Raw genomic sequence first — 26,480 nt, 5'->3', positions numbered from 1 at the left:
AGAGACATCCACCACACATGGTGTCTCCATGAACACACAAGACAGAACAGTCACTCTGTGAACATAGACGTCCACCACACACGGTGTCTCCATGAACACAAGACTGAGGACGGTCACTTTGTGAACATGGACGTCCACTACACACGGTGTCTCCATGAACACGAGACTGAGAACAGTCACTCTGTGAACAGGGACGTCCACCACACACGGTGTCCCCATGAACACAAGACTGAGGATGGTCACTCTGTGAACAGAGACGTCCACCACACATGGTGTCTCCATGAACACGTGACTGAGGATGGTCACTCTGTGAACAGAGACGTCCACCACACATGGTGTCTCCATGAACACACGAGACAGAACAGTCACTCTGTGAACATGGACGTCCACCACACGCAGTGTCTCCATGCATAAGAGACTGAGGACAGTCACTCTGTCAACAAAAGGGGCATCTACCACACACGGTGTCTCCATGAACAGGAGACTGAGGACACTCTGTGAACAGGGACATCTGCCACACTCAGTGTCTCTGTCAAGAGCAATGGGGACCACACAGTCTCTCTCTGAACAGATATCCACCACACACAGTCTGTCCGTGAACAGGGACACCACACATATTTTCTCCATGAACATCAATGTTAATTTCATAGCCTCTCTATGAACAAGCCTCACTGTTCACAGTTGTTTCATGTGCAGAGTAAGAATGATAAGCTACTAATAGCCTAATGAGGGCATTCTAATGGAAACAGCAACTTCCCATCCATCTTTTACTGTGTGTGTTTCCCACAGCACTGCCACTTGTTTAATTTACCACAAACATTTACAAACATCAATCAATCTTTCCATCAAGACTTATTTTTGTGAATTAACTCTTGGTGTTTCAGATGAACATTCTCTACAATAAAACAACTTTAGAAAATGGACAAGTGAATAATGTTGTGTGACTCTAAAACTATTTCTTTTTTTCACAAAGGATCACAGTTGTATTTCTGGTGCTGTTCAAGGCTGACCACTCTGTCATGTTCCTACAGGTTCCGTGAGTTCATGAGCAGAATAAAGTCACATCTCTGACTTTTCACAGTACCCCAGCCTGGCACCAGTGAGACTCTGCCCTCCCCAGAAGAGATACAGATCAAGAGGTGCAACTTCCTGCTCCACAGAACAGAGCTCCAACTGGCCAGCCCAGGACTGAGGAGTGGGGGGCAGGGGGAGGGCTGCCTAGCAAGTAACAAGGATACCTTTATTGACAGAGAGGGATACTCAGGTGTGATGTCTATAAGCAGAATATAACAATGAGCTGAGAACCTTTTTCTTTTTAACTGGGTCAGGCTAAGCTTAATAAGACTGATTAAGATGGTTCATTAAAGTAAAAATAAGTATTAATGGTTCACCAAGCAAAGTAACTGGGACATGATATAATCCACCACCTTAAAACAAGGGGTATTTCTCTGGAAAAAAAAAAAAGAAGTATTATGTGGACTGTTTGTGGATGTGTACAACAGACTACTCAAAACATGCTTTTCAGTGTGTAATATTGAAAGTCTACCCTGTAAACAGCTGCAGAGTCATTAGGAAAAAAGTACCCTAAGCAAGCATGTCTTTTTTTTTTTTGGGGGGGGGGTCCGGTCGTGGGGCCTGAACTCTGGGCCTGGGCGCTGTCACTCGGCTCTTCAGCTCAAGGTTAGCGCTCTACCACTTGAGCCACAGTGCCACTTGCGGCTTTTTTCATTTTGCTTTACGTGGTGCTGAGGAATCAAACCCAGGGCCTCAGGCATGCAAGGCAAGCACTCTACCACTGAGCCATCTTCCCAGCCCCAAGCATGTCTGTCTTATCAGCACCTTGCATATCCCTACCACAGACCAGATGCAATAAACATTATGGAGGGACAGAGGCATCTGCTGGCAGGGACAGAGCTGATAGAGGTACCTGTGTGCACCTGTGTTCCAGGAGGGCTGATACTGACCAGGTCGTTTTTGATTAGCAGGCTTGAGACTTTTTTCCTTAGAAATTCCAAAATGTAGTGGAGAAGTGGGTAGGACACAGGAGCTAAAGGAAAAACAGACCATGGGATGACAGTAAACAATGATAGAATTGTTTCAATGAGATGTGCATTTTTAGGGCATCTGTAAATGCAAATTCACGCAAATATGGGTATATAATATTTGGAAATAAAAAGCATTTATCCATATAAGAAAAGTATTAATATGTTTTAAGGAAAGTACTGCTTGTGATTCATGTTTTATTCTGAAATAAAGCAGCATTTTGTATTAAACTACAATCCATGTGTTGTAAGTGAGACGAAAGTAATGTAAAAACCATCATTTCTTCCACAGAGGATCAGCATAGTTGCATTTCCTGGATCCTGGATTCAACCTTTATTTCTTCATGTGAAAAGGGACTCAGAACACTGCTGGCTCTCTCTCTCTCTCTCTCTCTCTCTCTATCTCACACACACACACACACACACACACAAGCTCACACTTCTGACTGACCTGGGCAGCACGGACAGCAATGGCCCCTCCCAGAGACACTGCTGGGAGCGCAGCAGCATGGACAGGCTGATTTCCAACACCGCAGCCTGACTCCCAAACATGGACGTGAGTACACAAAATGCCTGTGGGGACAGTCACAACACCCTTAGCAAGCTGTGGATGAGTGTCGGCTTCAAGTCCCCCGAGATGGGCCCTGCCCACTCCACCATGGCTGACCTTGTCACCGACTCCGTCGCTCACCACCGCACAGGACCCCGCAACCCGGATGCTCAGGCCCCGAAAATCTTAATTTTGAACAAAGATAAACAAAGTTTGAAGAGCGAATACAGGGGAGAAAAACGTGCTAGTGTGGCCCTGTTATGAGTGCCTAGCACACATCAGCACGGAGGGAGCAGCAGGGGATGTGACGAGGAAGGAGACGGGTCTTCCTGTCACACAGCCAGCAGGGTAGGACACCAAACATCTGCAGAGCACTGCATGAAGGAGCAGTGGGCAGCGGGTGGTAGGCCGGAACCTCCGCAGCCAGAACCCATATCCAGAGAAACAGGGCAGAGCAGCCTTGAAGCTGTGGCCTTTGAATTCACCAACACAACAGCTCCTGATGTCCTGAGTAAATAGCTAGCTACTGATTAAACTTACCCACAAATTCAAATGGTGATATTTTCTATCCTTAAACCTTTATTAGCCCAGCTTACTTTTTAAGAAAACCCTCGGTACAGGAGATGATACTTGGTGAATATATTTACCCTTGAAGCGTAAGTCAGCCTCTAATTCCAAGTTTGCCAAGTTAAACACAAATAAGCCAACCGGGCTTCCGATCCACACACACTCAGCGCTGCCAGAGATGAATCTGAAAACAAAGAGGAGGCATCAACTCCTCCTCTCTTCCCCGGGGTGAATGCACAGGTCCTCACTGCCCACCAGCCCCCCCAGCGCCCATGCGTACGCCTCACTGTGGATAACCCAGGCCAACACCATTCCAACCAGGCAGCGAGCTGGGAGACCTGGGCTGGCTTTCCGGCACCCAATGCCTGCCACCTGGAGACAGAGTCTCACAGAAGCCACGGGCCCAACCCCGCCTGGCTCTGGCCCCCGTGTTTTCTTCCAAGGTTACAGAAGTTGGGCTCACTGCCCAAGCCAGGGGCCTGTCATGCAGCTCAAGGCCACCACAGCGCCCTCCTCTAAAGGTTCTGCAGCCACCTGGTAAAGGAGGTAACCAGCACAGACAGTAGCCTCCTGGGTCCTGAGGTACAGCACACCAGTATGCAGCACAGGTCTGTGGGTCATCGACAGACAATCAACAGAACTCATGCAAGCCTACCAGGCTTACAGATGCTCCCAGCTGAGACCTGATGCTCCAGTGCTCCCATCTGCCCCACCTCCCTCGGCTGCGCCCCATCTCTGCAACACCCGGGCTGAAGTCTTAGATGGGATGGCGAGGCCCAGCACTGGGCGCCAGAGGGATCACTGCACGTCCGGTGGGCAGCCCGCAGCACGGCTAGTGCCTTCCTGCAGCAGCTGGAGGAATGTGGCCTCCAGGGCCACGACAGCCTGGAGCAAACTGCCCTGGGGCTTTCATTTCCTCTCAAAGCACATCTCTACCGCTGCCAGAGCTGTCTTGGGGGAATCATGAACAGAACTGAACACTCTAACCACAGACAAGACCCCCTTGGGTTCCTCAGGGTTCCACAGAAATAAGGACAACTCATTTAGGTTTCATTTAAAATACATGGTACACATGGGGAAAAGAGGGAGTTTAGAGTAAGTTACGATTGCCTACTTTCTTTCTAAATCAAAGTCCTACTACAAAGGCAAACATCTGTCTAGATTTGGGTGGGCAAAATTAAAATAATCAAATTCCTGGTGACACAACTAAAATCATCCGAATTTACCAAATCTCAGGCTTTAAATACATGAATCTAAGTAATCACTTATAGTCAGTAAAGTCAGGGACCAGAGAAGCTGGTATTTTTGCCACCCTAAGATGCAGGTTTCCATCATACGTACGTGCCAGGCTCTGCTGCCAGAGCATGCGGAAGTGCACAGTGAGCAAGAGTGAGGACCGGCAGTGCTGCTTCAGCCTCTTCTGTGCCCGCCTCCTTTCCACGCAGCTGCCAACCCCCTCCTAGGGATCAGAGAGGTCATTGTTCAAGATTAAAGCAGAGAACTGGTTCAGGGGACGCTACAGCAAGTCTAACCCACAAGTCAAAAACAAAACACCTTGAAAATATGGTAAATGTAAAAAGTTACACTGTAGATTCTGAAGTTCATGGAGGATAGAATTTTAACAGATTGAGCCAAGAAAGCGAGTGGGGGAAAAGACTTTCAATGTGAAGTCATTATCTCCATAGTTCCTAAAGTAGAAATGCATATTTATGAGAGAAATATTGAAAACCAAGGCTTAAGGCCTTAGGGAAAAGTAAGAATATAGCATAGGTCAGTAATGTCTAAGCTACTACAAAACTTATTCAAAGCTAAAATGAAAAGAATACATGAAGAATAAGACAAATGTGTAGGGAGCAAAGTAACATGAACATTAACACATGAGCCAGAGACAGAGTCAATCCCCCTGGAGAACAAGTGTCAAGACTTGGAGGGGAGGCTCCCTCCTCCAGGTGGGACACGCCCAGCCTCAGGGGACCCAGGCCCTCGAAAGCTGCAGGCCCCCACCCAGGTGTTGTCCTAGGTTCCCCTCTCCATCCCTCCCCATGGCAGCACACCACGGACCTCCTGCCACCTGAGGTCAGGAGCCCGATGGGCTAGCCTGCACCCTGGTTCACAGCACACACAGGACTCGTGGTGTGTGAGGTCAGGAGCCCGATGGGCTAGCCTGCACCCTGGTTCACAGCACACACAGGACTCGTGGTGTCAGGACCCTGGTCTAGCCTGCACCCTGGTTCACAGCACACACAGGACTCGTGGTGTCTGAGGTCAGGCCCCGCTGGTCTAGCCTGTACTCTGGTTATCAGCACACACAGGACTCATGGTGTCTGAGGTCAGGACTCTGGTCTAGCCTGCACTCTGGTTATCAGCACACACAGGACTCATGGCATCAAGTCAGGACTCTGGTCTAGCCTGCACCCTGGTTCACAGCACACACAGGACTCGTGGTGTCTGAGGTCAGGACTCTGGTCTAGTCTGCACACTGGTTATCAGCACACACAGGACACGTGGTGTCAAGTCAGGACCCTGGACCTTTTCTAATCAAGGAATCTCGTGTTGTACTTCCTCCCCAGCCAACCTAACAGAGGCTGTGAGGATCTGATTGTGAGTGCTACATTTCAGCTGGAAGTCCCATGAGACACAGCAGCTCACCTGGCAGTCTGTGTGGTCCAGGCTTTCCCCTTCTGGTGGAGAAGGTCTTACTTTTCTTCTTTAAGTGTACACATGCCACACGGCGATAATGATATCCTTCAATCAAACTGAAGATCTGAAGCTACAAAAACAAAGCACATGAAGATGTGAATCTCCTTCAGTACATGATACTTACATACTTACTACAAGCAGTAAAATTCCCGAGAGAACACTGGGCTGGGACACCCCCACTGCCTCAGGGCCCCTGCTCGGAAGGGCCAGCAGATCCAAGGACAGCCACACCCCTATCACACAAGCTCCTCAAGACACACCTGGAATGAGGTCCCCTATACATGTCCCACAGCCCTTGGCACAGGCTCAGCCATAAACATCTCTGACTTCTTTCCAGAGGTAAGACACAGGACAGTAGTCACCACCCTTGTCAAAATGCATATAAATTATCTTAGGTCCTTACTGTACCTTTGTCATATTTATACCAAGTTTTATCCATGCTTTGTGATAAAAATATTGTTCATACTTTTTAATTATTCACATTAAAAACAGAAACAGGTGAGGCACTGGTGATGGTTCATGCCTCATGAGGCCGAGGCCTAAGTCAGACCCAGCAGGAAAGCCTGTGAGACTTATGTATAACCAGCAAAATAACAGAAGTAGAGAAGTGGAGCTGTAGCTCAAGCAGTAGAGTGCTAGCCTTGAGCAAAAAAGCTCAGGGACCGTGACAAGTCCTGAGTTTAAAGTACCAGAAAAAAAAGTACAGATAAAATACTTCCAGTCTTCAAAAACATATAAAGCAGATGCTGATGGCTAAACAGGTGGTTCTCAACTTTGAAACGTTCTGGAGTCCACATGGTGCTTCTAGAACATGCACACCACCAGGTGCTCTGCACCCTGGGGGCCCAACCACCGCGTCCCTGCCAGGGTGACAGGGTGCACAGGGTGACCAAGCTTCTTCAGCCTTGCTCCAAGGAACCAGAAAATGGAGGCCTCCCATGTCATGTTCTCACCTGGCCATCAGCACACCCGGTGACAAGCTGCCTGCTTTCCCCATGGATGAGAAGACTTAGGAGGGGGTACGCTGTAGAGGTGAGCAGAGGACAGTCACACTCCTGGACACTCCTACCACTGGGCTTTCTGATGATAAGCTCAGTGTTTCCCACCAGTATGTAAAAGTGTATGTGAAGACAAATTTTGAAAACTCTGTGAGTGAGCAGGAAGAAAGGGAAATTGTCCCAAGAATAAAGAATGGGTGGCTTTTACTCCACTGGCCACAGGCAGACCTAGTAAGTCAAACCTCACCAGCTCACAGAAAGCCCGTGAGCCAGAGCAGGTCCCCTGGTGACTGCTGGCTCCCGGAGGAGCTCCGCGCAGGGAGAACTACCTAGGGGGAGAAGGAAATCATGGCTTATGATGACAACAGCAAATAAGTAGATGTCTTGTTTTATTTGAAAAAGGACTGCATGAAATGCCATTCAGTTAAAAGAGTCTAAACTGTCAAGAATTTAGGAGAATTAGATAAATGAAGATTAACACTGTACCCTGTAACTAAGCTACTAATGATATCGAAGATCAAGTTTATCATTGTTTTCATCACAGCCAAATAATTTTGCATAATTAACTTCAGGAAATGTGCTTTACCCTAAGAGTGGTGAACAATTCTGAGTTGCCCATGGGTAAACTGGCCCCAGGGAGATCACTGGATCTTGGGTAAACTGATCTCAAGGAAATCACTGGATTTTGAGTAATCCGACCTCAGGGAGATCAATGGATCTTGGGTAATCTGACCTCAGGGAAATGGCTAGATCATAGGTAAGTTGACCCCAGGGAAATCACTGGACCTTAGTAAACTGACCCCAGGGAGATCACTGGACCTTAGTAAACTGACCCCAGGGAGATCGCTGGAGTTTAGGTAAACTGATCCCAGGGAGATCACTGGACCTTAGGTAAACTGACCCCAGGGAGATCACTGGACCTTAGGTAAACTGACCCCAGGGATATCGCTAGATCTTACTTAAACTGACCCCAGGAAGATCACTGGGTCTTAGGTAAACTGACCCCAGGGAGATCGCTAGATCATGGGTAAATTGGAGAAAAGTAATTCCACCAGGTCATCATGGCATCTGTATGATCTTTAAATGGCACTTGCATGAAAAGAAAAGAACCATGTCATGCTTATATTTATTCGTCTTCCCATGAAAACATGGCACATGTGAAGAACACATCCAACATAGGAGGTGATGCTAGGGGATGAGTTCTAGGGGACATTGAACCTGCAGGTGACCCCTGCCCAGACTATATACACCATGTCCCAGGCTCCTGGGACAGCCACATGGAGACTTCTAATGCATCAGGCATACATCTTTGTAACCTGGCGTTCATTTCACTTATCACCAGAAAGATAGTCTGAAGAAAGCACATAGCTCATGAGGTCTAACCCATCCCCTAAGTCCCCACACACTGGACCGTGAGGGACTCAGGGCCTATAAATGCTTTCATCTCCAGGCCTTGGGTCCACACAGGAACAGGGGGCTGATGGCTGCCTGCAGCCAGTATCTTACCTAAGAGCAAACATGCTTTGTCCAGTTTCCTGAAACAGAGGCTCAGACTTCTAACTAATGCTGATTTTAAACTAAAAACTTCAAAGACACTAAAGTGAAATACATCATCACATGGTTATTTAAAAGTAAGACTGACAGATTTGGACCACTGGATCTCTGAGAGATAACAGACTATATGAGAATCTGGTTACATAGCCTATTTAGTGAAAATGTAGCCAATTTTTAATTTACCTGTTAAAATGGATGAACTGTATATTAATGATCCCATACAATGGTCCCAGACCTTCGGATAGACAGACATTGCTTTAGAAGAGGTAAACGTGTTGCCATTATTGCCAAAGTGTGAACTATATTCTTTCCAATGAAACGTTAATCTAGGTGAACAATTATCAAACATAATAAAGATGATCATAAATAAAACTTTGGAAACATGATACAGGATGTCAGAATCATGAAGAAAAAGAAATCACAACCCTTTCAGAGTGACCACCTTCCGATTTGAGCAAACTGAAGCCACACACCAGAAGGGTGGAACAAGTCCTGCATGGGTTTATCAACACCCCAAGGAGGGCGAAGTGAAAGGTGATGGTGTCTGCTGCAGGCCCTGCGCCTGCTGTGGAGAGAGCTCAACCAGAGCTGCATCCGGCTGGGGTGTGCACACGTGCTTACCGTGTACACACCATGTCCTATACGGTCGGCACAGACTTACAAAACAGCCACCAGTCATGCAAAAGGAACCATTGTGTCCATGAAACATACAAACACGTAAACATAACGGAGCTTGTCCAACAACACTGGCAAGCAGTGCAGCCCAGACTCAGTTCTCAGCATCTGATCCAGACTCAGGAAAAGCAACAGCTGTTGTGTATAACCAGTTTTCATGGGACAGGTATTTCTACAGTCTCAGGCCCTCAGTCTGCTCATATATAGTCACTACCTTCAACTTTTCTTTCAGGACAATGTATAACGTCCTCCCTTCATCAGCAAAATGGTAATGTGGCAGCAAGCTCACCAGGGGCTCACTGAAAGTGAGCTAGCATTTTACTGTATCTCTGCAAAAGCGCAGGTATTGTGGAGCCCTCCTCTCATGGACACTGGCTCTTCTGCTCTTGGTTACTAGGGGACAACAGAGTAACTAGACTGATGCCTCGCTTCAAGGTCCTGGATTGGAGGAGGGCCCTGTATCCTTAAGCCTGTGTAGCAATCCCAGATGCCCAAGAACTGTGCTGTGGACATTGAACGCCAAGCCCAGTCAGAACATCAAGATGCCACTTACACACAGAAATGGGTGAAGATAGCCTTCCTGCATTGTGTGGTAGAAATAAAACTGCATATATAACAGTGACCAACCACAACATTACAAATGTGCTCATAACTAGAGCTGCTTGATATCCAGCCTACCTTAAAGCTCCTGTCTTCAGACACTGAGATGAGCACTTCTGCTTGCCAGGGACAGAACGCCACTGCTGTCACTGGGCCACCGTGGCCCTGCAGTACCACCCGCACAGACCGCGTCTGCAAGGGTTTACAAGTGACTCTGGGACACTGGGGGATTGGCCACCACCAGAAAGTCGTAAGTGCATCAGAAAGAGTTCCTGTTAAGACAGATTTCACTTTACCTGCCCCCTCTTAGAAATTAACTTCTGATGACCGTGCTGTGCGTTGAGAAATGCTCAGACAACTAGAAAAGATGAAAACTAGCCAAAGCTGATCTTACCTAAATGTAACCCTGACACATCCATGTTTCCCATCTTCCCAGAAACCTGTTCTCTACCATCCAGAACCCAGTCCTGAGAAGCAGTGCTCAGCCTTTTCTTCTCCAATGTCTCTCCCATCGGTTTCTCTATCACTGTCTCTCTGTCTCTGAGTCTCAGTTTTTGTTTTTCTTCAGTATCCACCTGTCTCTGTCTCAGGCTCCCTGTCTGCCTGTCTCTCTCTGTATTTTTCTTTATCTCCTTATCTCTCAGGCTTTTCTGTCCCTCTTCTACCCTCTACCTTTCAAAAAGCATCTATCCTACATCTCTCATCTCCCTCAGCAGCTACTCTCTCTAGGGAGTTACTAGAGCACAGTAAGATAGCATATCTAGCAGCACTCTGATTGAGCTGAGTGAGTGATCCTCTCCTCAAATTCTAAACTTCCCCTAGCCCAAAATAGTGTCCTAGAAGCCAGTGTCATAAGCTCATATTCCATGATGTTGTCTGAGAAATGTCAGTGAGAGCACCAGAGCTCCTGACAGCCAGAGACACCCCCACTTTTCATGGCTGGGGACTCTGGCAGTTATGGGAGGCCTCACCTTGATCTCATACAACTTAACCCAGATAGGAAGCACACTGACAACACACTGGGGAAGCTGGGCCAGATGGATGAATGGGTGGATGGACTGATGGATGGGTAGGTGGATAGATGGGTGGGTAGATGGATAGATGGATGGATGGATGGATGAGTGGATGATGAATGAATGGGTAGGTGGAAGGATGAATGGATGGGTGGGTGGATGGATGTTTGGTGGATGGATGGGGGATGGAAGGAGGAGAGAGGTGGATGGTGGGTGGATGGACGGGTGGGTGAGTGGGTAGATGCATGGATAGATAGATGGGTGGGTGGTAGATGGATGGACAAATGGATGGGTGGATGGATGGAAGGATGGTAGATGGAGGGATGGATGGTAGATGGAGGGAGGAATGGGGGGATGGTAGATGGAAGGAGAGATGGATGGATGGATGGTAGATGGAGGGAGGGATGGTGGATAGATGGTTGGTGGATGAATTAGGGGATGGAGGGAGGAAGACGGAGATGGATGGCAGATAGATGGGTAGATGGAAGGATGGGTGAGAGATAGATGGACAGATGGGACAGATGGATGGATGGTAGATGGAGGGAGGGATGGTTGGGTGGATGGATGGATGGTTGGTAGATCAATGAATGGATGAAGGGAGGGAGAGACAGACAAATGGTGGATGGAGGGTGGAACTGATAGTGGATGGATGGGTAGAGGGATGGATGGGTGAGTGGGTGGATAGATGGGTGGATATGTGAATGATGGGTTGACAGATGGATGGTAGATAGAGGAAGGGAGGGAGAAATCTATGGAGTGAAGAAGAAAAGGGATGGTAGATAGAGGGAGGAAGGATGGGTGGATGGTTGGTGGATGAATGAGTAGATAGAGGGAGGGAGAGATAGATGGTAGATGGGTGGGTGGATAGATAGCGGATGAATGGGTGAATGGACAGATGGATGGGTGGGTAGGTGGATATCTGGGTGGGTAAATGGATGGATGAGTGAATGATGAATGAATGTATAGGTGCATTGATGGAGGAAGGGACAGATGGATGGTGGATGGAGGGAGGGAAGTATGGGTGGATGGTTGGTAGATGAATGAGTGGATAAAGGAAGGGAGAGATGGATGGTGAATGGAGGGCGGGTAGATAGATAGATAGTGGGTAGATGGGTAGATGGGTGGATGGATGGATGGGTGGGTGTAGACGGGTGGGTAGATAGATGTAGATGGATGGGTGAATCGATGGGTGGATAGGTAGATAGATATATGGGTGGGTAGATGGGTAGATGAATGGACAGATGGAGGGAGGGATGACTGGGTAGACAGATGGTTGGTAAATGGGTAGGTGGATGGATGGATCTATGGGTGGGTGGACAGTGGATGGATAGCTGTATGGGTAGATGTATATGTAGGTGTGTGGAGAGATAGAGGGATGATAGGTAGATGGGTATATGGATTGATAGGTGAATGGATAGATAGATGGATGAATGGATGGATGGATGGAAAGGTGGATAGCAGAAGGAGGGAGGAATGGATATGCAGGTGGATGGATGGGTGGATGAGTAGATAGATGGGTGAATGAATGATGGGCAGGTCAGTAAACAGATGGTCGAATGGATGTGCGTATCACAATCTTTTGTGTGTACCACAAGCTTTTGTCACAAGCTTTTCTCAGTGGGAACCTCATTTTCAGTTAGTTTAAAAGTTGTCTGAAAACAGAAATATATTCTATTTGAATCCCCAAATGCCTAATACACATGATAATCACTTACTATTTCATCTGTTCGAACATAATTTTTTAATGTGTTCAACAAGCTGCAGTAGGAAAGCCTCCTTGATAACTGCACTCACTTAACAAATGGGAGGCTGGGAGATGACGGGGGTGGCAGCTAGGGATCATTTCCAGGGAACTCTCAAAGAGCTTCAGAGACTTGCCATCCCCTCCCCGCCTGTGACATGGCTCAAGCACCCGGTCCCAACAACCACTATGTTGGAAGTCCACAACCTAAAACCACTTCATTTTTACATTGACTGTTCTAGCTACGAAATCAGTGAGAAGGCTGACTCCTGGTGGAAGGCAGAACCCACAAGGAGACAGGCTGAGCATAGCTCTGAAGGGCCCAAAAGTAGACAGCTTGAGAAATAAGAGTTCTACTACACACATTTGCTAAAGACATCTTTGACCCAGGCTTCATGTAACATTCTTATGATTTCTATAAACAGTTCTGAGTTCCGTGGCTTTCCAATAACCGAATGTTTTCATTTGTTGTTTCCCCAGGATCTTCATAAAAATATACCAAATTAAAACTGTCACTTAGAACACAAGCAGAAACAAAGGCAGGTGGAGCTCAGCACCAGCTGCCCCACCAGCATGGCTCCATGGCTCTCACACATGGTAATCTTACCTCCACGTCCAGCATGAAGACTTTCTTTCCAGCACACACTGCAACAGAGCGGTCACCAGGGCCAAACCTCACACACAGTACTCTTCCCAGAAGGGTGCCAACAACAGCCCCTTGAGGAGTCAGCCCTAGGGCAAGTTTAAAGTTAGTGTCAGTCCATCCACCATGCCCACGTGACTTACAGGAGGAGAAATGGGCCAGGACACAATTCTCTGCTCTACAACTGTCCAAAGAGTGGCAATGTGCTGGAATAGGGCACCATTCTTTGACAGCCTCTAGAACATTCTTCTGAAGCATCAGAAGCGCAGGACATGCCCATGGGAGGCGGCCCAGCCAGCAAGCAGGACACAGTCACCATGAGTACAAACTGAGCACAGAATCCCGAGTTCTTCCACCATGTCCACCCTATTAAAGATCAGCTGTGACACTGACTTTGGCCAGTGTAGAGTGGCAGAGGACGCCGTAAAAACAAAACCACAAGGGCAGGCCAGCCAGCCTAAAGTGAGGAAGACAAGCATGTGGGGCAGAGCCGGACCAGAAGACTCGGAAAGCACAGCCTGCCACCTGGCCCAGGCCAGACGGAAGCTGCCACTGTGCAACACAAGAACCCGTGGACACCAACTTGTGTGTCTCGTGGAGTACTAGTGTGGCACTGTCTGCAGACTGTGTGCCACAGGGGTACTGCTGGCGAGAGAGGCCAGGCCCCTCCCTCACTCAATAATCGCTAGCCCCTTTCTAGGAGCTGAGGATGGGGCAGCAGATGAGGACATGACCACCAAGTACACCGGCTTCTGCCTCTGTGAAAATGGATATGGAGGAGGCAAGGGAAAGGTTCCACCAGCCGTGGTAAACAAGCCACTTAAAGGAGCTGAGTACACTGGGTAGGGGCATTGTAGGAGGACACCAAGAAGTGAAGGGCAGAGGGGTCATGGCAAAGGAGATATCTGGGCTAAGACCTGAAGGGTATGATGCTGACAGTGATTAGGAGCCCATCAGGGAGCGGCTGCACCCCCCTCCCTGCACCCCCCGTCCAGCCTGGCTGAAGCTGGAGCCTGCATGTGTGATCCTGAGGTGGGATGTGGGGGTGGGGTGGGGTGGGGGGCTTTCAGCAGAGGCATGACACGGTGGACTGATGTTTAACGGGCCCTCTGGCTTCTGAATTGAGAACAAATGCCAGTATGGGGAGAACAGGACCAAGGAGATAGCAAGCGGTCTGTGCAGTAATCCAGATCAGAGACTTGCGGCTTGAGCCTGGGCAGCACTGTGGGGAGAGGGAGAGATGCCACAGAATGGCTATGTGTGAAGGCGAGACACAACTCAGCAATGGATGGAACACAGGAAGTGGGGGGGGGGACAGCCCCTGGCTCTAACCTCACGGCTAAGACAGCATGGAGAGCTGAGATGGGAAGGCTGGGGAGGAGGGCTGGCGGGGGAGGCAGCCTGCACTGAAAGCTGGCAACAGCCTTAGACATCAGGGTAAAGTCAAGAAGGGAGTTATCAGGAAGCTGCATTGGGAGGACCCCCAGCAAGGGCAGGGAGTGAGCCACAGCCCCAGGACTCTGGGTCCACACCCTGGGGAAGGGCTCTGAGACATGAGAGGCAGGGCTTGCACACCCACACTGAGGAGCCAGAAAAAGGCGACCAGGAGAGGGGTCAGCAGGCCTGAAGGGCTGAACTGGGTGGACCCATGGCAGGGCTGTAGGGGCGCCAGTGGCTTCTCACTCTCTCAGTCCAAGCATACGCACCTATCAGGCCCAGAAGCAATTCAACCTTCCACCCCAGAACAGTCAGGGACCAAATAAACCAAACACAGCCCCATCCAGTCCCCAGCCCACACTGATGGACCCCGGGCAAGTGAGCACAAATGCTTTCTCACCTGGGCAGCTCCAACACATCACATCTGACACGACCATCTGCCAGGTACATACTGGATCTCTGGGAGCCCTGTGCCAAGCTACAGAGCTTGCTCAAATGGGTGTGAGTGAACCTGCTGTCCGTGTGCACACACCTGCTGTGGATGTTAGCCTGGCCGCACACAGAGGGACGGCGGGGCCACCTGGCATGGCCAGGGGACCTACAATCCCCAGTTCTACAGCACAGTCCCCACCCAGCTCATCTGCACCTAGCAGAGCTTGTCTCATGGACTGCCCACATTCTCACTTGTCCAACAGCTGAGCCCTCACATCCAAAGCTTCGGCTTCTAACACCAGTCCCTAGCCAAACCTCCTTCAGCTCCAGTCACCTCCTGCTCAACTCCAAAGGCCATTACATAGCTGCTCTCCCATAATTCATGGCCCTCCACCTGCCCGTATCTGCAGCGTAGGTGCACTGCAACCGGTGTGCAGCACAGGTGCACTATCATCTGTGTGTGCAGCGCAGGTGCACTGTCATCTGTGTGCATGGTGTGGTTGGCACTATTGCCCGGGTCATAATCCCAACATTGAGTCCTGCTCCATTACCACTGTGTCTCCAGCCTGAAAAACAACCAGCCAGAGCTGCCTGCATAGCTTCAGATATTGTAAAACCTTGTGTCAGATAAGAAAGCACAGAGCCCATAGATCAGCACACTGTGAGCCAGCAGAGGCTGGAGGGTCTGCTGGCAGCATCCACCCAGATGCTGGCCTTCTCAGCTGGGGTAAAAGCAGTTCAGAGCCTGCCTGTGACCAGATGTACTGCAGGCAGGAGTCACACCTGTAAGATATTTTTTGAAACTCTATTTTTCATTTTCATTTACCTTGAAGAATCTTCTTTCTGCATTCATCCAGGTTCCACATTATAACATAATCCTGTGATGCAGAACAGATTAAAGGTGGGTCCGGTTTATTTCCGAAAGTTATGGCAGTGATGGGATAATGGTGTCCTTGTAGGAATAAATGCTATTAAAAAAAAAAACAAGAAAAAAGTCACAGGGTACACATAACATCTAAAATTAGAGCAAAAAAAGTAAGAAATTAAAGACACCGAACTTTCATACATTCACTGCATATTTTTAATCCATTCATTACAATCCCTGCTTCTGTTACTAAAATGTGCTCTCAAGTTAGCCAGCATGGTGACACTGCACACCCCACAGGGCTGTGGGGTACAGCCTGTATGTTTCCTTTTCCACTGTCCACTCATTTAAAAACCTATAGTGCTTCCTCATTACACACAGAACAGCAACCAGCGGGGAGAGCGGGGATCCCTGGAAGCCACAGTGGGTCCAGCAACCCTGGAAGGAGGCAGAGCCAAGAACTGGCACGGACACTCTCAAAACATGTGGCCTGCACAGAGGAAGTGAAGCAGAGACCATTTCTGGGAGAGGGACGCAGGGACCTGAAAGCTGTGGTCAAAGGAAAGGAACTCAGGGGCAAGTTTGGGACAGCCCTGATGCCAGCACGGAGGGGACAGGGAGAGCTCAGCAGACACAGGTGGCATTGCTCAGGAAGACAAACTGCTGACCTTTCAGCAGAGAAGGAGAAGAGCTCCCCCGTGACAGGTTAAAGGGACAGTAGAAGAAGAAGATCAAGGGGAATGCCAGAGGAGAAAGGCACAGGCCTCAGGTCCTAGTTACAAGAGGCAGTTTGATACGAAGGTCATCACTCAAACAAGAGGACAAGGAACTCTCCTCTGGTGACAGTAGGAGTCTTCATCTATACCAACCCTTCTGACAAGAAAGACAACTGGAAACTTCTATTAGAATAAACAAACAAGTCCTCTTGAAGGCATTAGAAAGGTGAAGAGCACAGAGAAGACATCGGAGGAGGCAATCCCATGAAGACATCTTTGACTTGGGCAGCCTCCTCACAGTCCAGGAAGTGCTGCTGAGAAGCTGACACCTGACAGGGCTGAGGACAAAGAAGGCAGCATGGTCACAAGGGTAAAAGCAGAAACAGAGAGGAGGACAAGGATTTCCGCCGCCTTATACACTATATGTCTGAAAGAGAGCCGAGTGCTCTAATGTTGAGGAGGTCATGCTTGCAAAACCACTTGAGTAGATTTTAATAACTGCCTTCTAGAAATACAAGCCACCAAGAGGGTAAGTCACACTTCAATAACTAGAAACCTGAAAAGAACCAAACCCAAGACGCAAAGCCGAGCGGGAACAGAATCCTCCTGAGAATGGAGCCAACATCATCCCTAACCAGAGCAGGCAACAGGGCTTGCTGGCATCACCTTAGCAAACCAAGGCTACATAAAGAAAACAAGTCTCCAGTCTCAAACTAGCTCTACATTGTTCATCTGTAATGTCCAACATTCAACCAAAAATACCCAGATACCTAGGGAAACAAGACCATGTGATCACAAACTAAGAGAAAGAAAACACAACCAAAAAAAAAAAATCATCATAGTCATCCAGAGGGATGTGAGCCCAACCTACACCTGAGCCACCAGTGGGGAAGAATTGGACACAATCACTAAAACAGAAGTTGGAGACATAAAATACAGTCTCACAACAAGAAGGATTCAAACAAAAACCAGGTGAGGCCAAACTGAGTGTATTAAGAGCATTGTTAGACACAGCAGAAGGAAAACCAGTGAAGGAGACACAGCCACAGGAACTCTATTAACTAAAATATATGGAGGTTAAGTCACATAAACAAAAATGAAAAAGTATCAGTAAACTGTGGGAATCTTCAAGCACTGAAATATACACATACGTGGGGTCCACAGAGGTGGAGAGAAGGGAATGTTTGAAAAGAATGGCTGAATTTGATGACTATAAAGCTATAAAAGCTAAAAAAAAAAAACAAGAAATAAGAAAATACACTAAAACACCTCATGATCTAACTTCTCAAAACCAACGATAAAAAGAAAAATCTTAAAAGGTGTCATGGAAAATGACACATTCAATTCATAAGAATAATAATACCACACAAACAGTGGAATATCACATTAAAATATTGAAGAAAACCACCAACTGAGGGTCCTCTACCAAGTCAAAGTATCTTTCAAAAGCAGGGCAAAATTACAGCATTAGGAGATAAAAGCTTAAATAATGCATCAACATGTCTGCTCTAAATATACATTAAACAATGTTCTTCAGACAGAAAGGTAGTTTCTCTAGACAGAAAAATGCATTTACACAAAAACATCAAAATCTAGTTTATATACCTACTGTGACATTTTCTTGTTGCTTAATTCAATTTGTGTTTGTGCATGTGTGAGTGTGTGCATGTGTGCACGTGGCCCTGGAGATTGAACTCAGGACCTCATGCTTGCCAGGCCAGTGTTCTACCACTTGTAATGTTCTTAACGCTTTTGTTAGCTTGTTTTTCAGATAAGGTCCCATATTAGTTTTTTCTAGCCTTGTCTCAAACCACCATTCTCCTACCTCTGTTTCCCAAGTAGCATGAGCCACCACACCCAGGCCCTGCTTATTGTATCTTCGATGAGGATGTTTATCACACATGCAAAAGCTAAATGTATAGGAACAAAGATATAAATGCTACAGGAAAGAGACAAAGACATAGCATTAATGAGAATAAAAAGCAGTCACTGTTGATCTTAAAGCAAAGAACATTACGAAAGATAGAGAAGTCACTTCAGAAAACAACAATCAGAGCCAGGTGCCGGTGGCTCATGCCTGTCATCCTAGGAGACTGAGATCTGCAGATTGCAGTTCAAAGCCAGCCCGGGCAGGAAAGTCCGTGAGAGTCTTATCTCCAATAAACCACTAGAAAACTGGAAGTGGCACTGTGGCTCAAGTGGTAGAGCGCTCACCTTGACTGAACAGCTGAGGGACAGCGCCCAGGCCCCAAGGAGTTCAAGCCCCACAACGGACAAAAAAAAGAAAAAGAAAACAACAATCTGTTCTTCCTAACGCTAACTGGAGACTACCCTGTCACCAGACTGACACTAAAGCGTTGGTGAGACCATCATACACCATCTGCAGAGGCAACCTGCCAGGGTGCCCGCCGGGGTGCATGTCTCCCTGGCCGCTCAGCAATTCACACTGCCAGAAGATCTAGCAAACAAAATGAACATCCCACAGGATTCCTCCACCTCATGGTGCACAGAAGCTCACACAGAACACACAAAGTTCCAACATGAGCACACAGAGACACAGGCATCAGTCAGAACGGCATTGCCTCTGGAGCGGAGAGGAGGCAGGGCCTGGGCCTTGGCTGCACACACATGCATGTTTTCTAAGCAAAGTTTATTTACCTCACTGCAAAGTAAGAAAGATCAAGGGGTCTTGCTTGAGTTGATATAAAACTTTTTATGATCATGTTCTTACTGAGAAATTGTTAATAAGGTGACTCTAAGACATCTCATAAGCTAAGAACTTAAGACAGCAGTTTTATCAACACTTTTTTTCTGCCATGGTTCGTAGCTAGTCCACAGGGAGTAAAGTAATGCTGCCAGTCAGAATAAGACACAGAGCTGCAGGAAAAGGCCCTGCACTTCACAGGAAAGACCTTCACTCACGAGGTACCTGGTACGGGGGACCCCTGGGGTCCCACACACAGAGCTGGCTCCCATGCCAAGGGAAGGCACAGTACTGTGTGCTGCAGGCAAGCTGGACATGGGGCACAGACTCCTCCAACGCTGCCAGGTATCTCTCCACAACTACATCACTCTCATGATAGGGGGGTTCCATCTTCAGCCTGAAAATGCAAAGAACATGCACAGTCTTCAGGTGTGACAGTATAAAATACTGTTTATTCATAACTACTAGCAGTATTATTTATTCATAGCACCACATCACAACTGGCCCTCACCCTCCCCGCCCCCAGAAAATGGAGAAGAGAGTGAACATGCAAAAACCCACACGCAGGCCTTCCACACCCCTCACCAGCTTCCCGCTCTGTGGGCCTTGCTGGACCTGCTGGGCGGGCATCCTGGACTGTGACGTGAGAACAGCTAACTCTCAGAGGCACGGACTGAATGGGGCCCCTAAGCCAAGTGCAGTCAAAATGTTGGTTATGGAACCAACTACCATTGCCAAGGTTGCCTTCTAATTGAAACAAAAAATTAGCTGGGTGGACTGCAACCGAAATCCAGATACTCTAGAGCTAGCCTCTTGAAGTACTTCACAATACACAATGGGTTCTATCACCAGTGACTGACTGGCTGTACCTCGCAAGGCATAAATCAACAAAACAATGTTCAGAACTTGTTCTCATGTCACACGTAGTGCCCCAAAAACAAGATGACCTCAGATGCAGGCACCTCTCAACCCAAGCCCATTTCGGAAGCAGATACAACAACAAGGGACCTGCTGATGGTGAGGCGAGAGACTCCAGCCTTTGGGGGTCCCCAGCACAAGGGCCCGGCCGGCCCTCGTCACCACAGTGGCCACCATGTACAACAGAGGCCATCGATTCAAAAAGATCGGGCTCAAGCTGTGGCTTCCCTTTGAGGCCAGTGCCAGTCAAAGGGACCATCTGACCACAGACAGGGGTGGAGTGAAGAAGGGAGGCAAATCCTGCATGCATGCCAGGCGTGAGACCATGAACTACCGAATTTCTTGAATAGAAAACTATTTAGAAAGCAATATGAAAACTCACACATCAGTCTGCCAGCTCCCAAATGACCCTTCACATGCCAGGGGGATGGGCTAAAGCCCCACTACACGGCCGGGACACTATGCTATCCTAGCCGTCCTCGGTCACCACAGTGGACTGAGACTCCCATCTCCACTGGCCCTCAGCCAGGCTCACCCTCCAGATCCCCTCCTCAGCTCCTCCCTACCACTAACTGCAGGGCCATACCGCCTGGGCCTACTGTCCCACAGACATGGAGCACATGTGGATACGATGCTTCCACCTAAGTGCACTGTCCCTCAGCGCTGACCTGGGTTCCTCTACTGTCCCTCAGCACTGACCTGGGGTCCACTATCCCTCAGTGCTGACCTGGGGTCCTCCACTGTCCCTCAGCGCTAACCTGGGGTCCTCCACTGTCCCTCAGCACTGACCTGGGGTCCTTCACTGTCCCTCAGCGCTAACCTGGGGTCCTCCACTGACCTGGGGTCCACTATTCCTCAGCACTGACCTGGGGTCCACTGTCTCTCAGCGCTAACCTGGGGTCCTCCACTGTCCCTCAGCACTGACCTGGGGTCCTTCACTGTCCCTCAGCGCTAACCTGGGGTCCTCCACTGTCCCTCTGTGCTGACCTGGGGTCCACTATTCCTCAGCACTGACCTGGGGTCCACTGTCCCTCAGTGCTGACCTGGGTTCCTCCACTGTCCCCCAGCACTGACCTGGGGTCCACTGTCCCTCAGCATTGACCTGGGGTCCTCCACTGTCCCTCCATGCTGACCTGGGGTCCACTATCCCTCAGCACTGACCTGGGGTGCTCCACTGTCTCTCAGCACTGACCTGGGGTCCACTGTCTCTCAGCACTGACCTGGGGTCCACTGTCTCTCAGCACTGACCTGGGGTCCACTGTCTCCTCAGCACTGACCTGGGGTCCACTGTCTCTCAGCACTGACCTGGGGTACCTGGGGTCCACTGTCTCTCAGCACTGACCTGGGGTCCACTGTCTCTCAGCACTGACCTGGGGTCCACTGTCTCTCAGCACTGACCTGGGGTCCTCCACTATCCCTCAATGCTGACCTGGGGTCCTCCACTGTCCCTCAGCACTGACCTGGGGTCCACTGTCCCTCAGTGCTGACCTGGGGTCCACTGTCCCTCAGTGCTGACCTGGGGTCCACTATCCCTCAGCACTGACCTGGGGTCCACTGTCTCTCAGCACTGACCTGGGGTCCTCCACTGTCCCTCAGTGCTGACCTGGGGTCCTCCACTGTCCCTCAGCACTGACCTGGGGTCCTCCACTGTCCCTCAGCACTGACCTGAGGACCTTCACTGGCTCTGAGCACTGTAGAGATAGTCATCCCCCCACCAGTAACTACCTATTACAATAGAAGCATGTGAGACCACACTCCCGTACACACAGAATGGCCCATGCCTCCCAGAACCTGGCCATCCCAGAGGGTGATGAGACCAATTAAGTCAGTGCTGACACTCCAAGTCACAAGATTCAAATCTTGCAGATTCAGACAGAATAACATAAAGTTTTGTTTTCATTTAAGCTGTTATGAAAATAAAACTTGCACACTTCATAACTTAAGTACCCATCACATACCCATTCTCTCTCAATAATGCAGGAGTCCTAGAAGAGAATATAGCAAAGAGGAAAATAAAAAAAATTAAATAGCAACTATAACATATCTTTCACAAGGAAATGGCAGTGCCAACAACTTTAACTTGTTCATTGCTTACTGAATGTAAAGCAAGCAATATCACATCACATCTTTGTTACTAAAATTCTTGAATTACAGCACCCAAGAGCAGGGTGCTAGTGGCTCACACTTGTAATTCCTGCTACTCAGTAGCTGAGATCTGAGGATCCTGGTTTGAAGCCAGCCTGGGCAAGAAAGTCCGTGAGACTGTTATCTCCAATAAACTACTCAGAAAAAGCCAAATTGGAGCTATGCCTCAAGTGGTAGAGCACCAGCCTTGAGCAAAGAAGCTCATGGACAGTACCTAGGTCCTGAGTCCAAGCCCTAGGATTGGCACACAAAAAAATACAAAACAAAACAATTCAACAATACCACAGGAAGCTATGAAACAGGTTTCTTATATTACCTTCCAAGCAGTGTTTCTCCAAGGAGAAATATTCGCAATAGCTCACTGAGGCCAGGCATGTGAAAGACGAAGAGAACCATCTACAGCACCTGTGGCCGCTGAGGGAGAGCTGCTACCAGCTCCCACAGTGGACAGGTGAGGCCCCTCCATGGAAGAAGGGCTCAAAAAGAGGCAGACACTAAAAGGTACCCAAGGTAAGAATTTGCGGATGGGACTTTCTTCTAAACAATCAAGGGCTGTTAAAAGCAGTGATATGAAATACTTCACCCTCATCTGTGTCATAAGAAAAAGGAGAAAGACCAAAGGCACCAGGGCCCTGAAAGACCACTGGTCATTCAATGCTGGAGATGTGGCCAAAAGGAAACCCTACTGCATTGTTGGCGGGAGTGTAAACTTGTTCAACCACTCTGGAAAGTAGTATGGAGGTTCCTGAAGACTCCACATAGACCTCCCCTATGACCCAGCAATCCCACTTTTGGGCATTTACCCAAACGATCACAAACAAGGTCAGTCTAAAGCTAGCAGCACAGCTATGTTTATCGCAGCATTGTTATTCACCATAGCTAAGATATAGGACCAATCCACATGCCCCTCAGGAGGTGTGTGGATCAAGATGTGGTATATATATACAATGGAATTCTATGACACCACCACATTTGTTAGGAAATGGAAAGACTTGGAAAAAATTATATTAAGTGAAGTAAACCAGACCCAAAGAAACATAGTCCCCATGGTTTCCCTTATTTGCAATAAGCAGTATATGTCTAGGATAATCTTACCAGACAAGCAGAAAAGGTCAAAAGCTATGTACATATGACCATAAGACCTTATACAAAGTGAAATGAACCCCAAGATATGGACACAAGAGGTTTCTTCTTTGTTGCTGTTGTTTTTAATGTACTGTGTGATTTTTTTTGTTTCTTTTGTATGTTCTTCCTCCACATTATAACACCTGTTTTCACTGTATTTGATTCCGGTGCCCTGCATCTTGTACATACATTTTTTCTAATTTAGGGAGGGGAAGGGAACAAAAAACTTTACAACTTCAGGGGAAGTAGCTGGGGGAGGGAGTAGCTGGGGAGGTGGGGAAGAGAAATTAGGGGAAAAACAAGAGGAGGGGGTAACAATCCTTGACAGGAAGGGTACTCATTACCTTACTCATGTAACTCTATCCCCTCTGTACAGTATCCTTACAATAAAAAATACTTTAAATTATTTTTTAAAAAAGAATCTTGGGTCAAAAGGCCAAGTCAGGTCCCTGTACTAGTAATGGTGTGAAGTCAGAGATTTGAGATATTTAATGGCAGGTATAAAATTTAAAATACCTCCATGGACATCTTTTAGTCTATGAAAGATATGTATCTCCATTCAGAATTCAATTTTAACTTTTTTAGTGTTTTTTCTACAATAATAAATTACAAAGACTGGATCCACAGTTCCCGAGACTACCATGGTCCTCCCTACTCCTCTGTGGGTAGCAGCAATCCGACTGCCATGAGCCGAGGAGCTCCCTCGGTGCTTCCAAAAGACCACATGTCCTCAGCCTGCCTCCTCCTCCCTGTGACTTCTGCACCAGGTCAGCAGTGCTGGGAGGGAAAGCTCCCGACTTCAGGTCTGTTGGGTAACTAGCTCTGTACTGCAGATGGGATGGTCTGTGTGTACTGCCTGCCCCTTGTGGCCATGTGTGCGTGTGGGTGTGTGGTGGCTGCACAGGAGGCCTGCGGGGATGCAGTATGTCATGTGGGTACAGTATGTATGTGTATTCCTGCACTTCCAAGGCTATGGGATGCATATGTGTTTGGGCATATGTATGTCTACATTCAAAAATAGGTGGATATTTTTCACTTAAATTGTTATGGCCAGGCGCTGGTGGCCTGTAATCCTAGCTACCCAGGAGACTGAGATCTGAGGACTGTGGTTCGAAGCCAGCCCAGGCAGAAAAGGCTGTGAGACTCTTATCTCCAATGAACCATCAAAAAAAAAATCAGGAAGTGGAATTGTGGTTCAAGTAACAAGAGTGCTAGCCTTGAGCAGCAAAGCTCAGGGGGGGCAGGCCCTAAATTCAATCCCCAGGACCAGCACACGTGCGTGTGCACACACACACACACACAAATTTGTTATCTATAAAAATAAAACTTGCACACTTGGTAACTTATATACTCATCATCTACCCATTCTTCTTCAACAATGCAGGAGTAGAAGTTTGAGAAGAGCATAGAGCAAAGCAGAAAAAGATAAATAACTTTCAGGTAGCAATTCGAAAGTATCTTTCACAAGGGAATGGCAGTGCCAACTACCTTAACCCCATCTTACATACTGAACTTATACATGGAGTAATCATGCTAAATTCCATAACTGAGTATAGATAAACTGATACTTTCTAAATACATGGAAAGGTCTGGTCATGGTGGCTCACATCAGTAATCCCACCAATGTTAAAGGGTTACCTAGGTAGTCTGAGGCTACCCCTGGACAAAAAGCCTGAGATCATAATTGAAAAATAACAGGGTTGGGAAGGTGGCTCTTGGTAGACTGCACGCCTTGCATGCACGAGGCCCTGGGTTCGATTCCTCAGCACCACATAAGCAGAAAAAGCCGGAAGTAGCGCTGTGTGGTATGGTGCTATCCTTGAGCTGAAGAGCTGAGGGACAGCGCCCAGGCCCAGAGTTCAGGCCCCATGACCGACAAAAAAATAAATAAAAACAAAGCAAAAAGATGGGGTAAAAAGAAAGCCTACTAAAGTTGAAGTCAGACCACAGTTCCACCAAAATAGTAATAATGAATGAATAAAAATACATGAAAAGACTAACGGTTGTATATAACTTCTAATTTAGTATAATGGGAGCTGTTTACCATGTGAGAACATTACAGAGGCATTGTTTTTAAATAACTTCTGCGTAGGCCTCCAAGCAGCTGGGTCTGGGGTGGATACACCGATGGTCTTTCCTATCATTGAATCTTCTCATGGACTCTGTCTTGGTTCTTTGTAAACATACAGCACTGATCAGGTCCAAACTTTATCATCGGTAACCAAGCTGTCTCTAAGCACAAGCCTACTTCCTTAAAACTAAAAAGTTGTTTTTTAAACGAATGAGGTGTAAAGAAAATGCATATTGGGATGGGAAGGTGGCTCAGTGGTAGACTGCTCGCCTAGCATGCATGAAGCCTGGGTTCGATTCCTCAGTACCACATACACAGAAAACGCCATAAGGTGCTATGGGCTCAAGTGGTAGAGCACTAGCCTTAAGCAAAAGAAGCTCAGGACAGTGCCCAGGCCATGAGTTCAAGTCCAGGACTGGCAAAAAAAGAAAAAGAACAAGAAAGGAAATGCACATCTAAGCAGAGAGAGAGCAGATGATGTGTTCCTAAACAGGAGCCCTGATTCCAGCCCAGCAGTCAGTTTCAACACAAAGATGACAGGAAAGGCTGAGTTTGAAGAAGCCCTGCGACGTTGGAGTATGAAACCAGAGCACCAAGCAGGGGGAGACCAGACGTGACCGACGCAGCTCCTGAGCCGGGAAAGAGGAGAAACGGCTTCTCAGCGGCACGGGGCCAGGCCTGCGGACGAGGGCCGGCCCGTCCGCGCAGCAGCCGGCAGAACGCCAGACGGGAGGCGCGGCCCAGGCGGAAGAGCACCCGCGGAGGGCCAGCCCGGGCAGCCCGCGGCCGGAGGAGGCCTCGCCCAGGACCCGGCTGGCCGGAGCAAGCCGCTCCGTCTGGAAAAGAGGCCCGTGCGCAGCCAGGAAGTCCCGCAGGGCCCCGCCGGAGCTCCAGCCGCGACGGGAGGAGGAGCACCACTGACCGACGCGGCCCAGCGCGGCAGCCTGCGGGGCGCTGGTCCGCACGTGTGCGCCGGCGCGCGAG

At 48.3% G+C, this 26,480-nt stretch overlaps 1 protein-coding gene across 1 annotated transcript in view; it reads right to left on the bottom strand.

Moving 5' to 3' along the window:
- Wdr27 (WD repeat domain 27) overlaps positions 1 to 26,480 on the bottom strand; it is a 102,913-nt gene that overhangs the window by 75,930 nt on the left and 503 nt on the right. The window contains 13 exon segments of the mRNA XM_013024505.1: positions 1,965 to 2,047; positions 2,494 to 2,615; positions 2,710 to 2,777; positions 3,240 to 3,343; positions 4,501 to 4,618; positions 5,809 to 5,929; positions 6,813 to 6,883; positions 8,595 to 8,646; positions 9,765 to 9,898; positions 12,966 to 13,172; positions 15,779 to 15,920; positions 19,463 to 19,634; positions 19,823 to 19,873. Of these exon segments, the coding sequence (XP_012879959.1) occupies positions 1,965 to 2,047; positions 2,494 to 2,615; positions 2,710 to 2,777; positions 3,240 to 3,343; positions 4,501 to 4,618; positions 5,809 to 5,929; positions 6,813 to 6,883; positions 8,595 to 8,646; positions 9,765 to 9,898; positions 12,966 to 13,172; positions 15,779 to 15,920; positions 19,463 to 19,627 (1,387 nt within the window). The 5' untranslated portion in view covers positions 19,628 to 19,634; positions 19,823 to 19,873.

Source organism: Dipodomys ordii, unplaced genomic scaffold (assembly GCF_000151885.1).
Source record: "Dipodomys ordii isolate 6190 unplaced genomic scaffold, Dord_2.0 Scaffold77, whole genome shotgun sequence".
Classification (NCBI taxonomy): domain Eukaryota; kingdom Metazoa; phylum Chordata; class Mammalia; order Rodentia; family Heteromyidae; genus Dipodomys; species Dipodomys ordii.
Note: the sequence above shows the minus strand (reverse complement) of the source record. Positions and strands in the feature narration are given on the sequence as shown.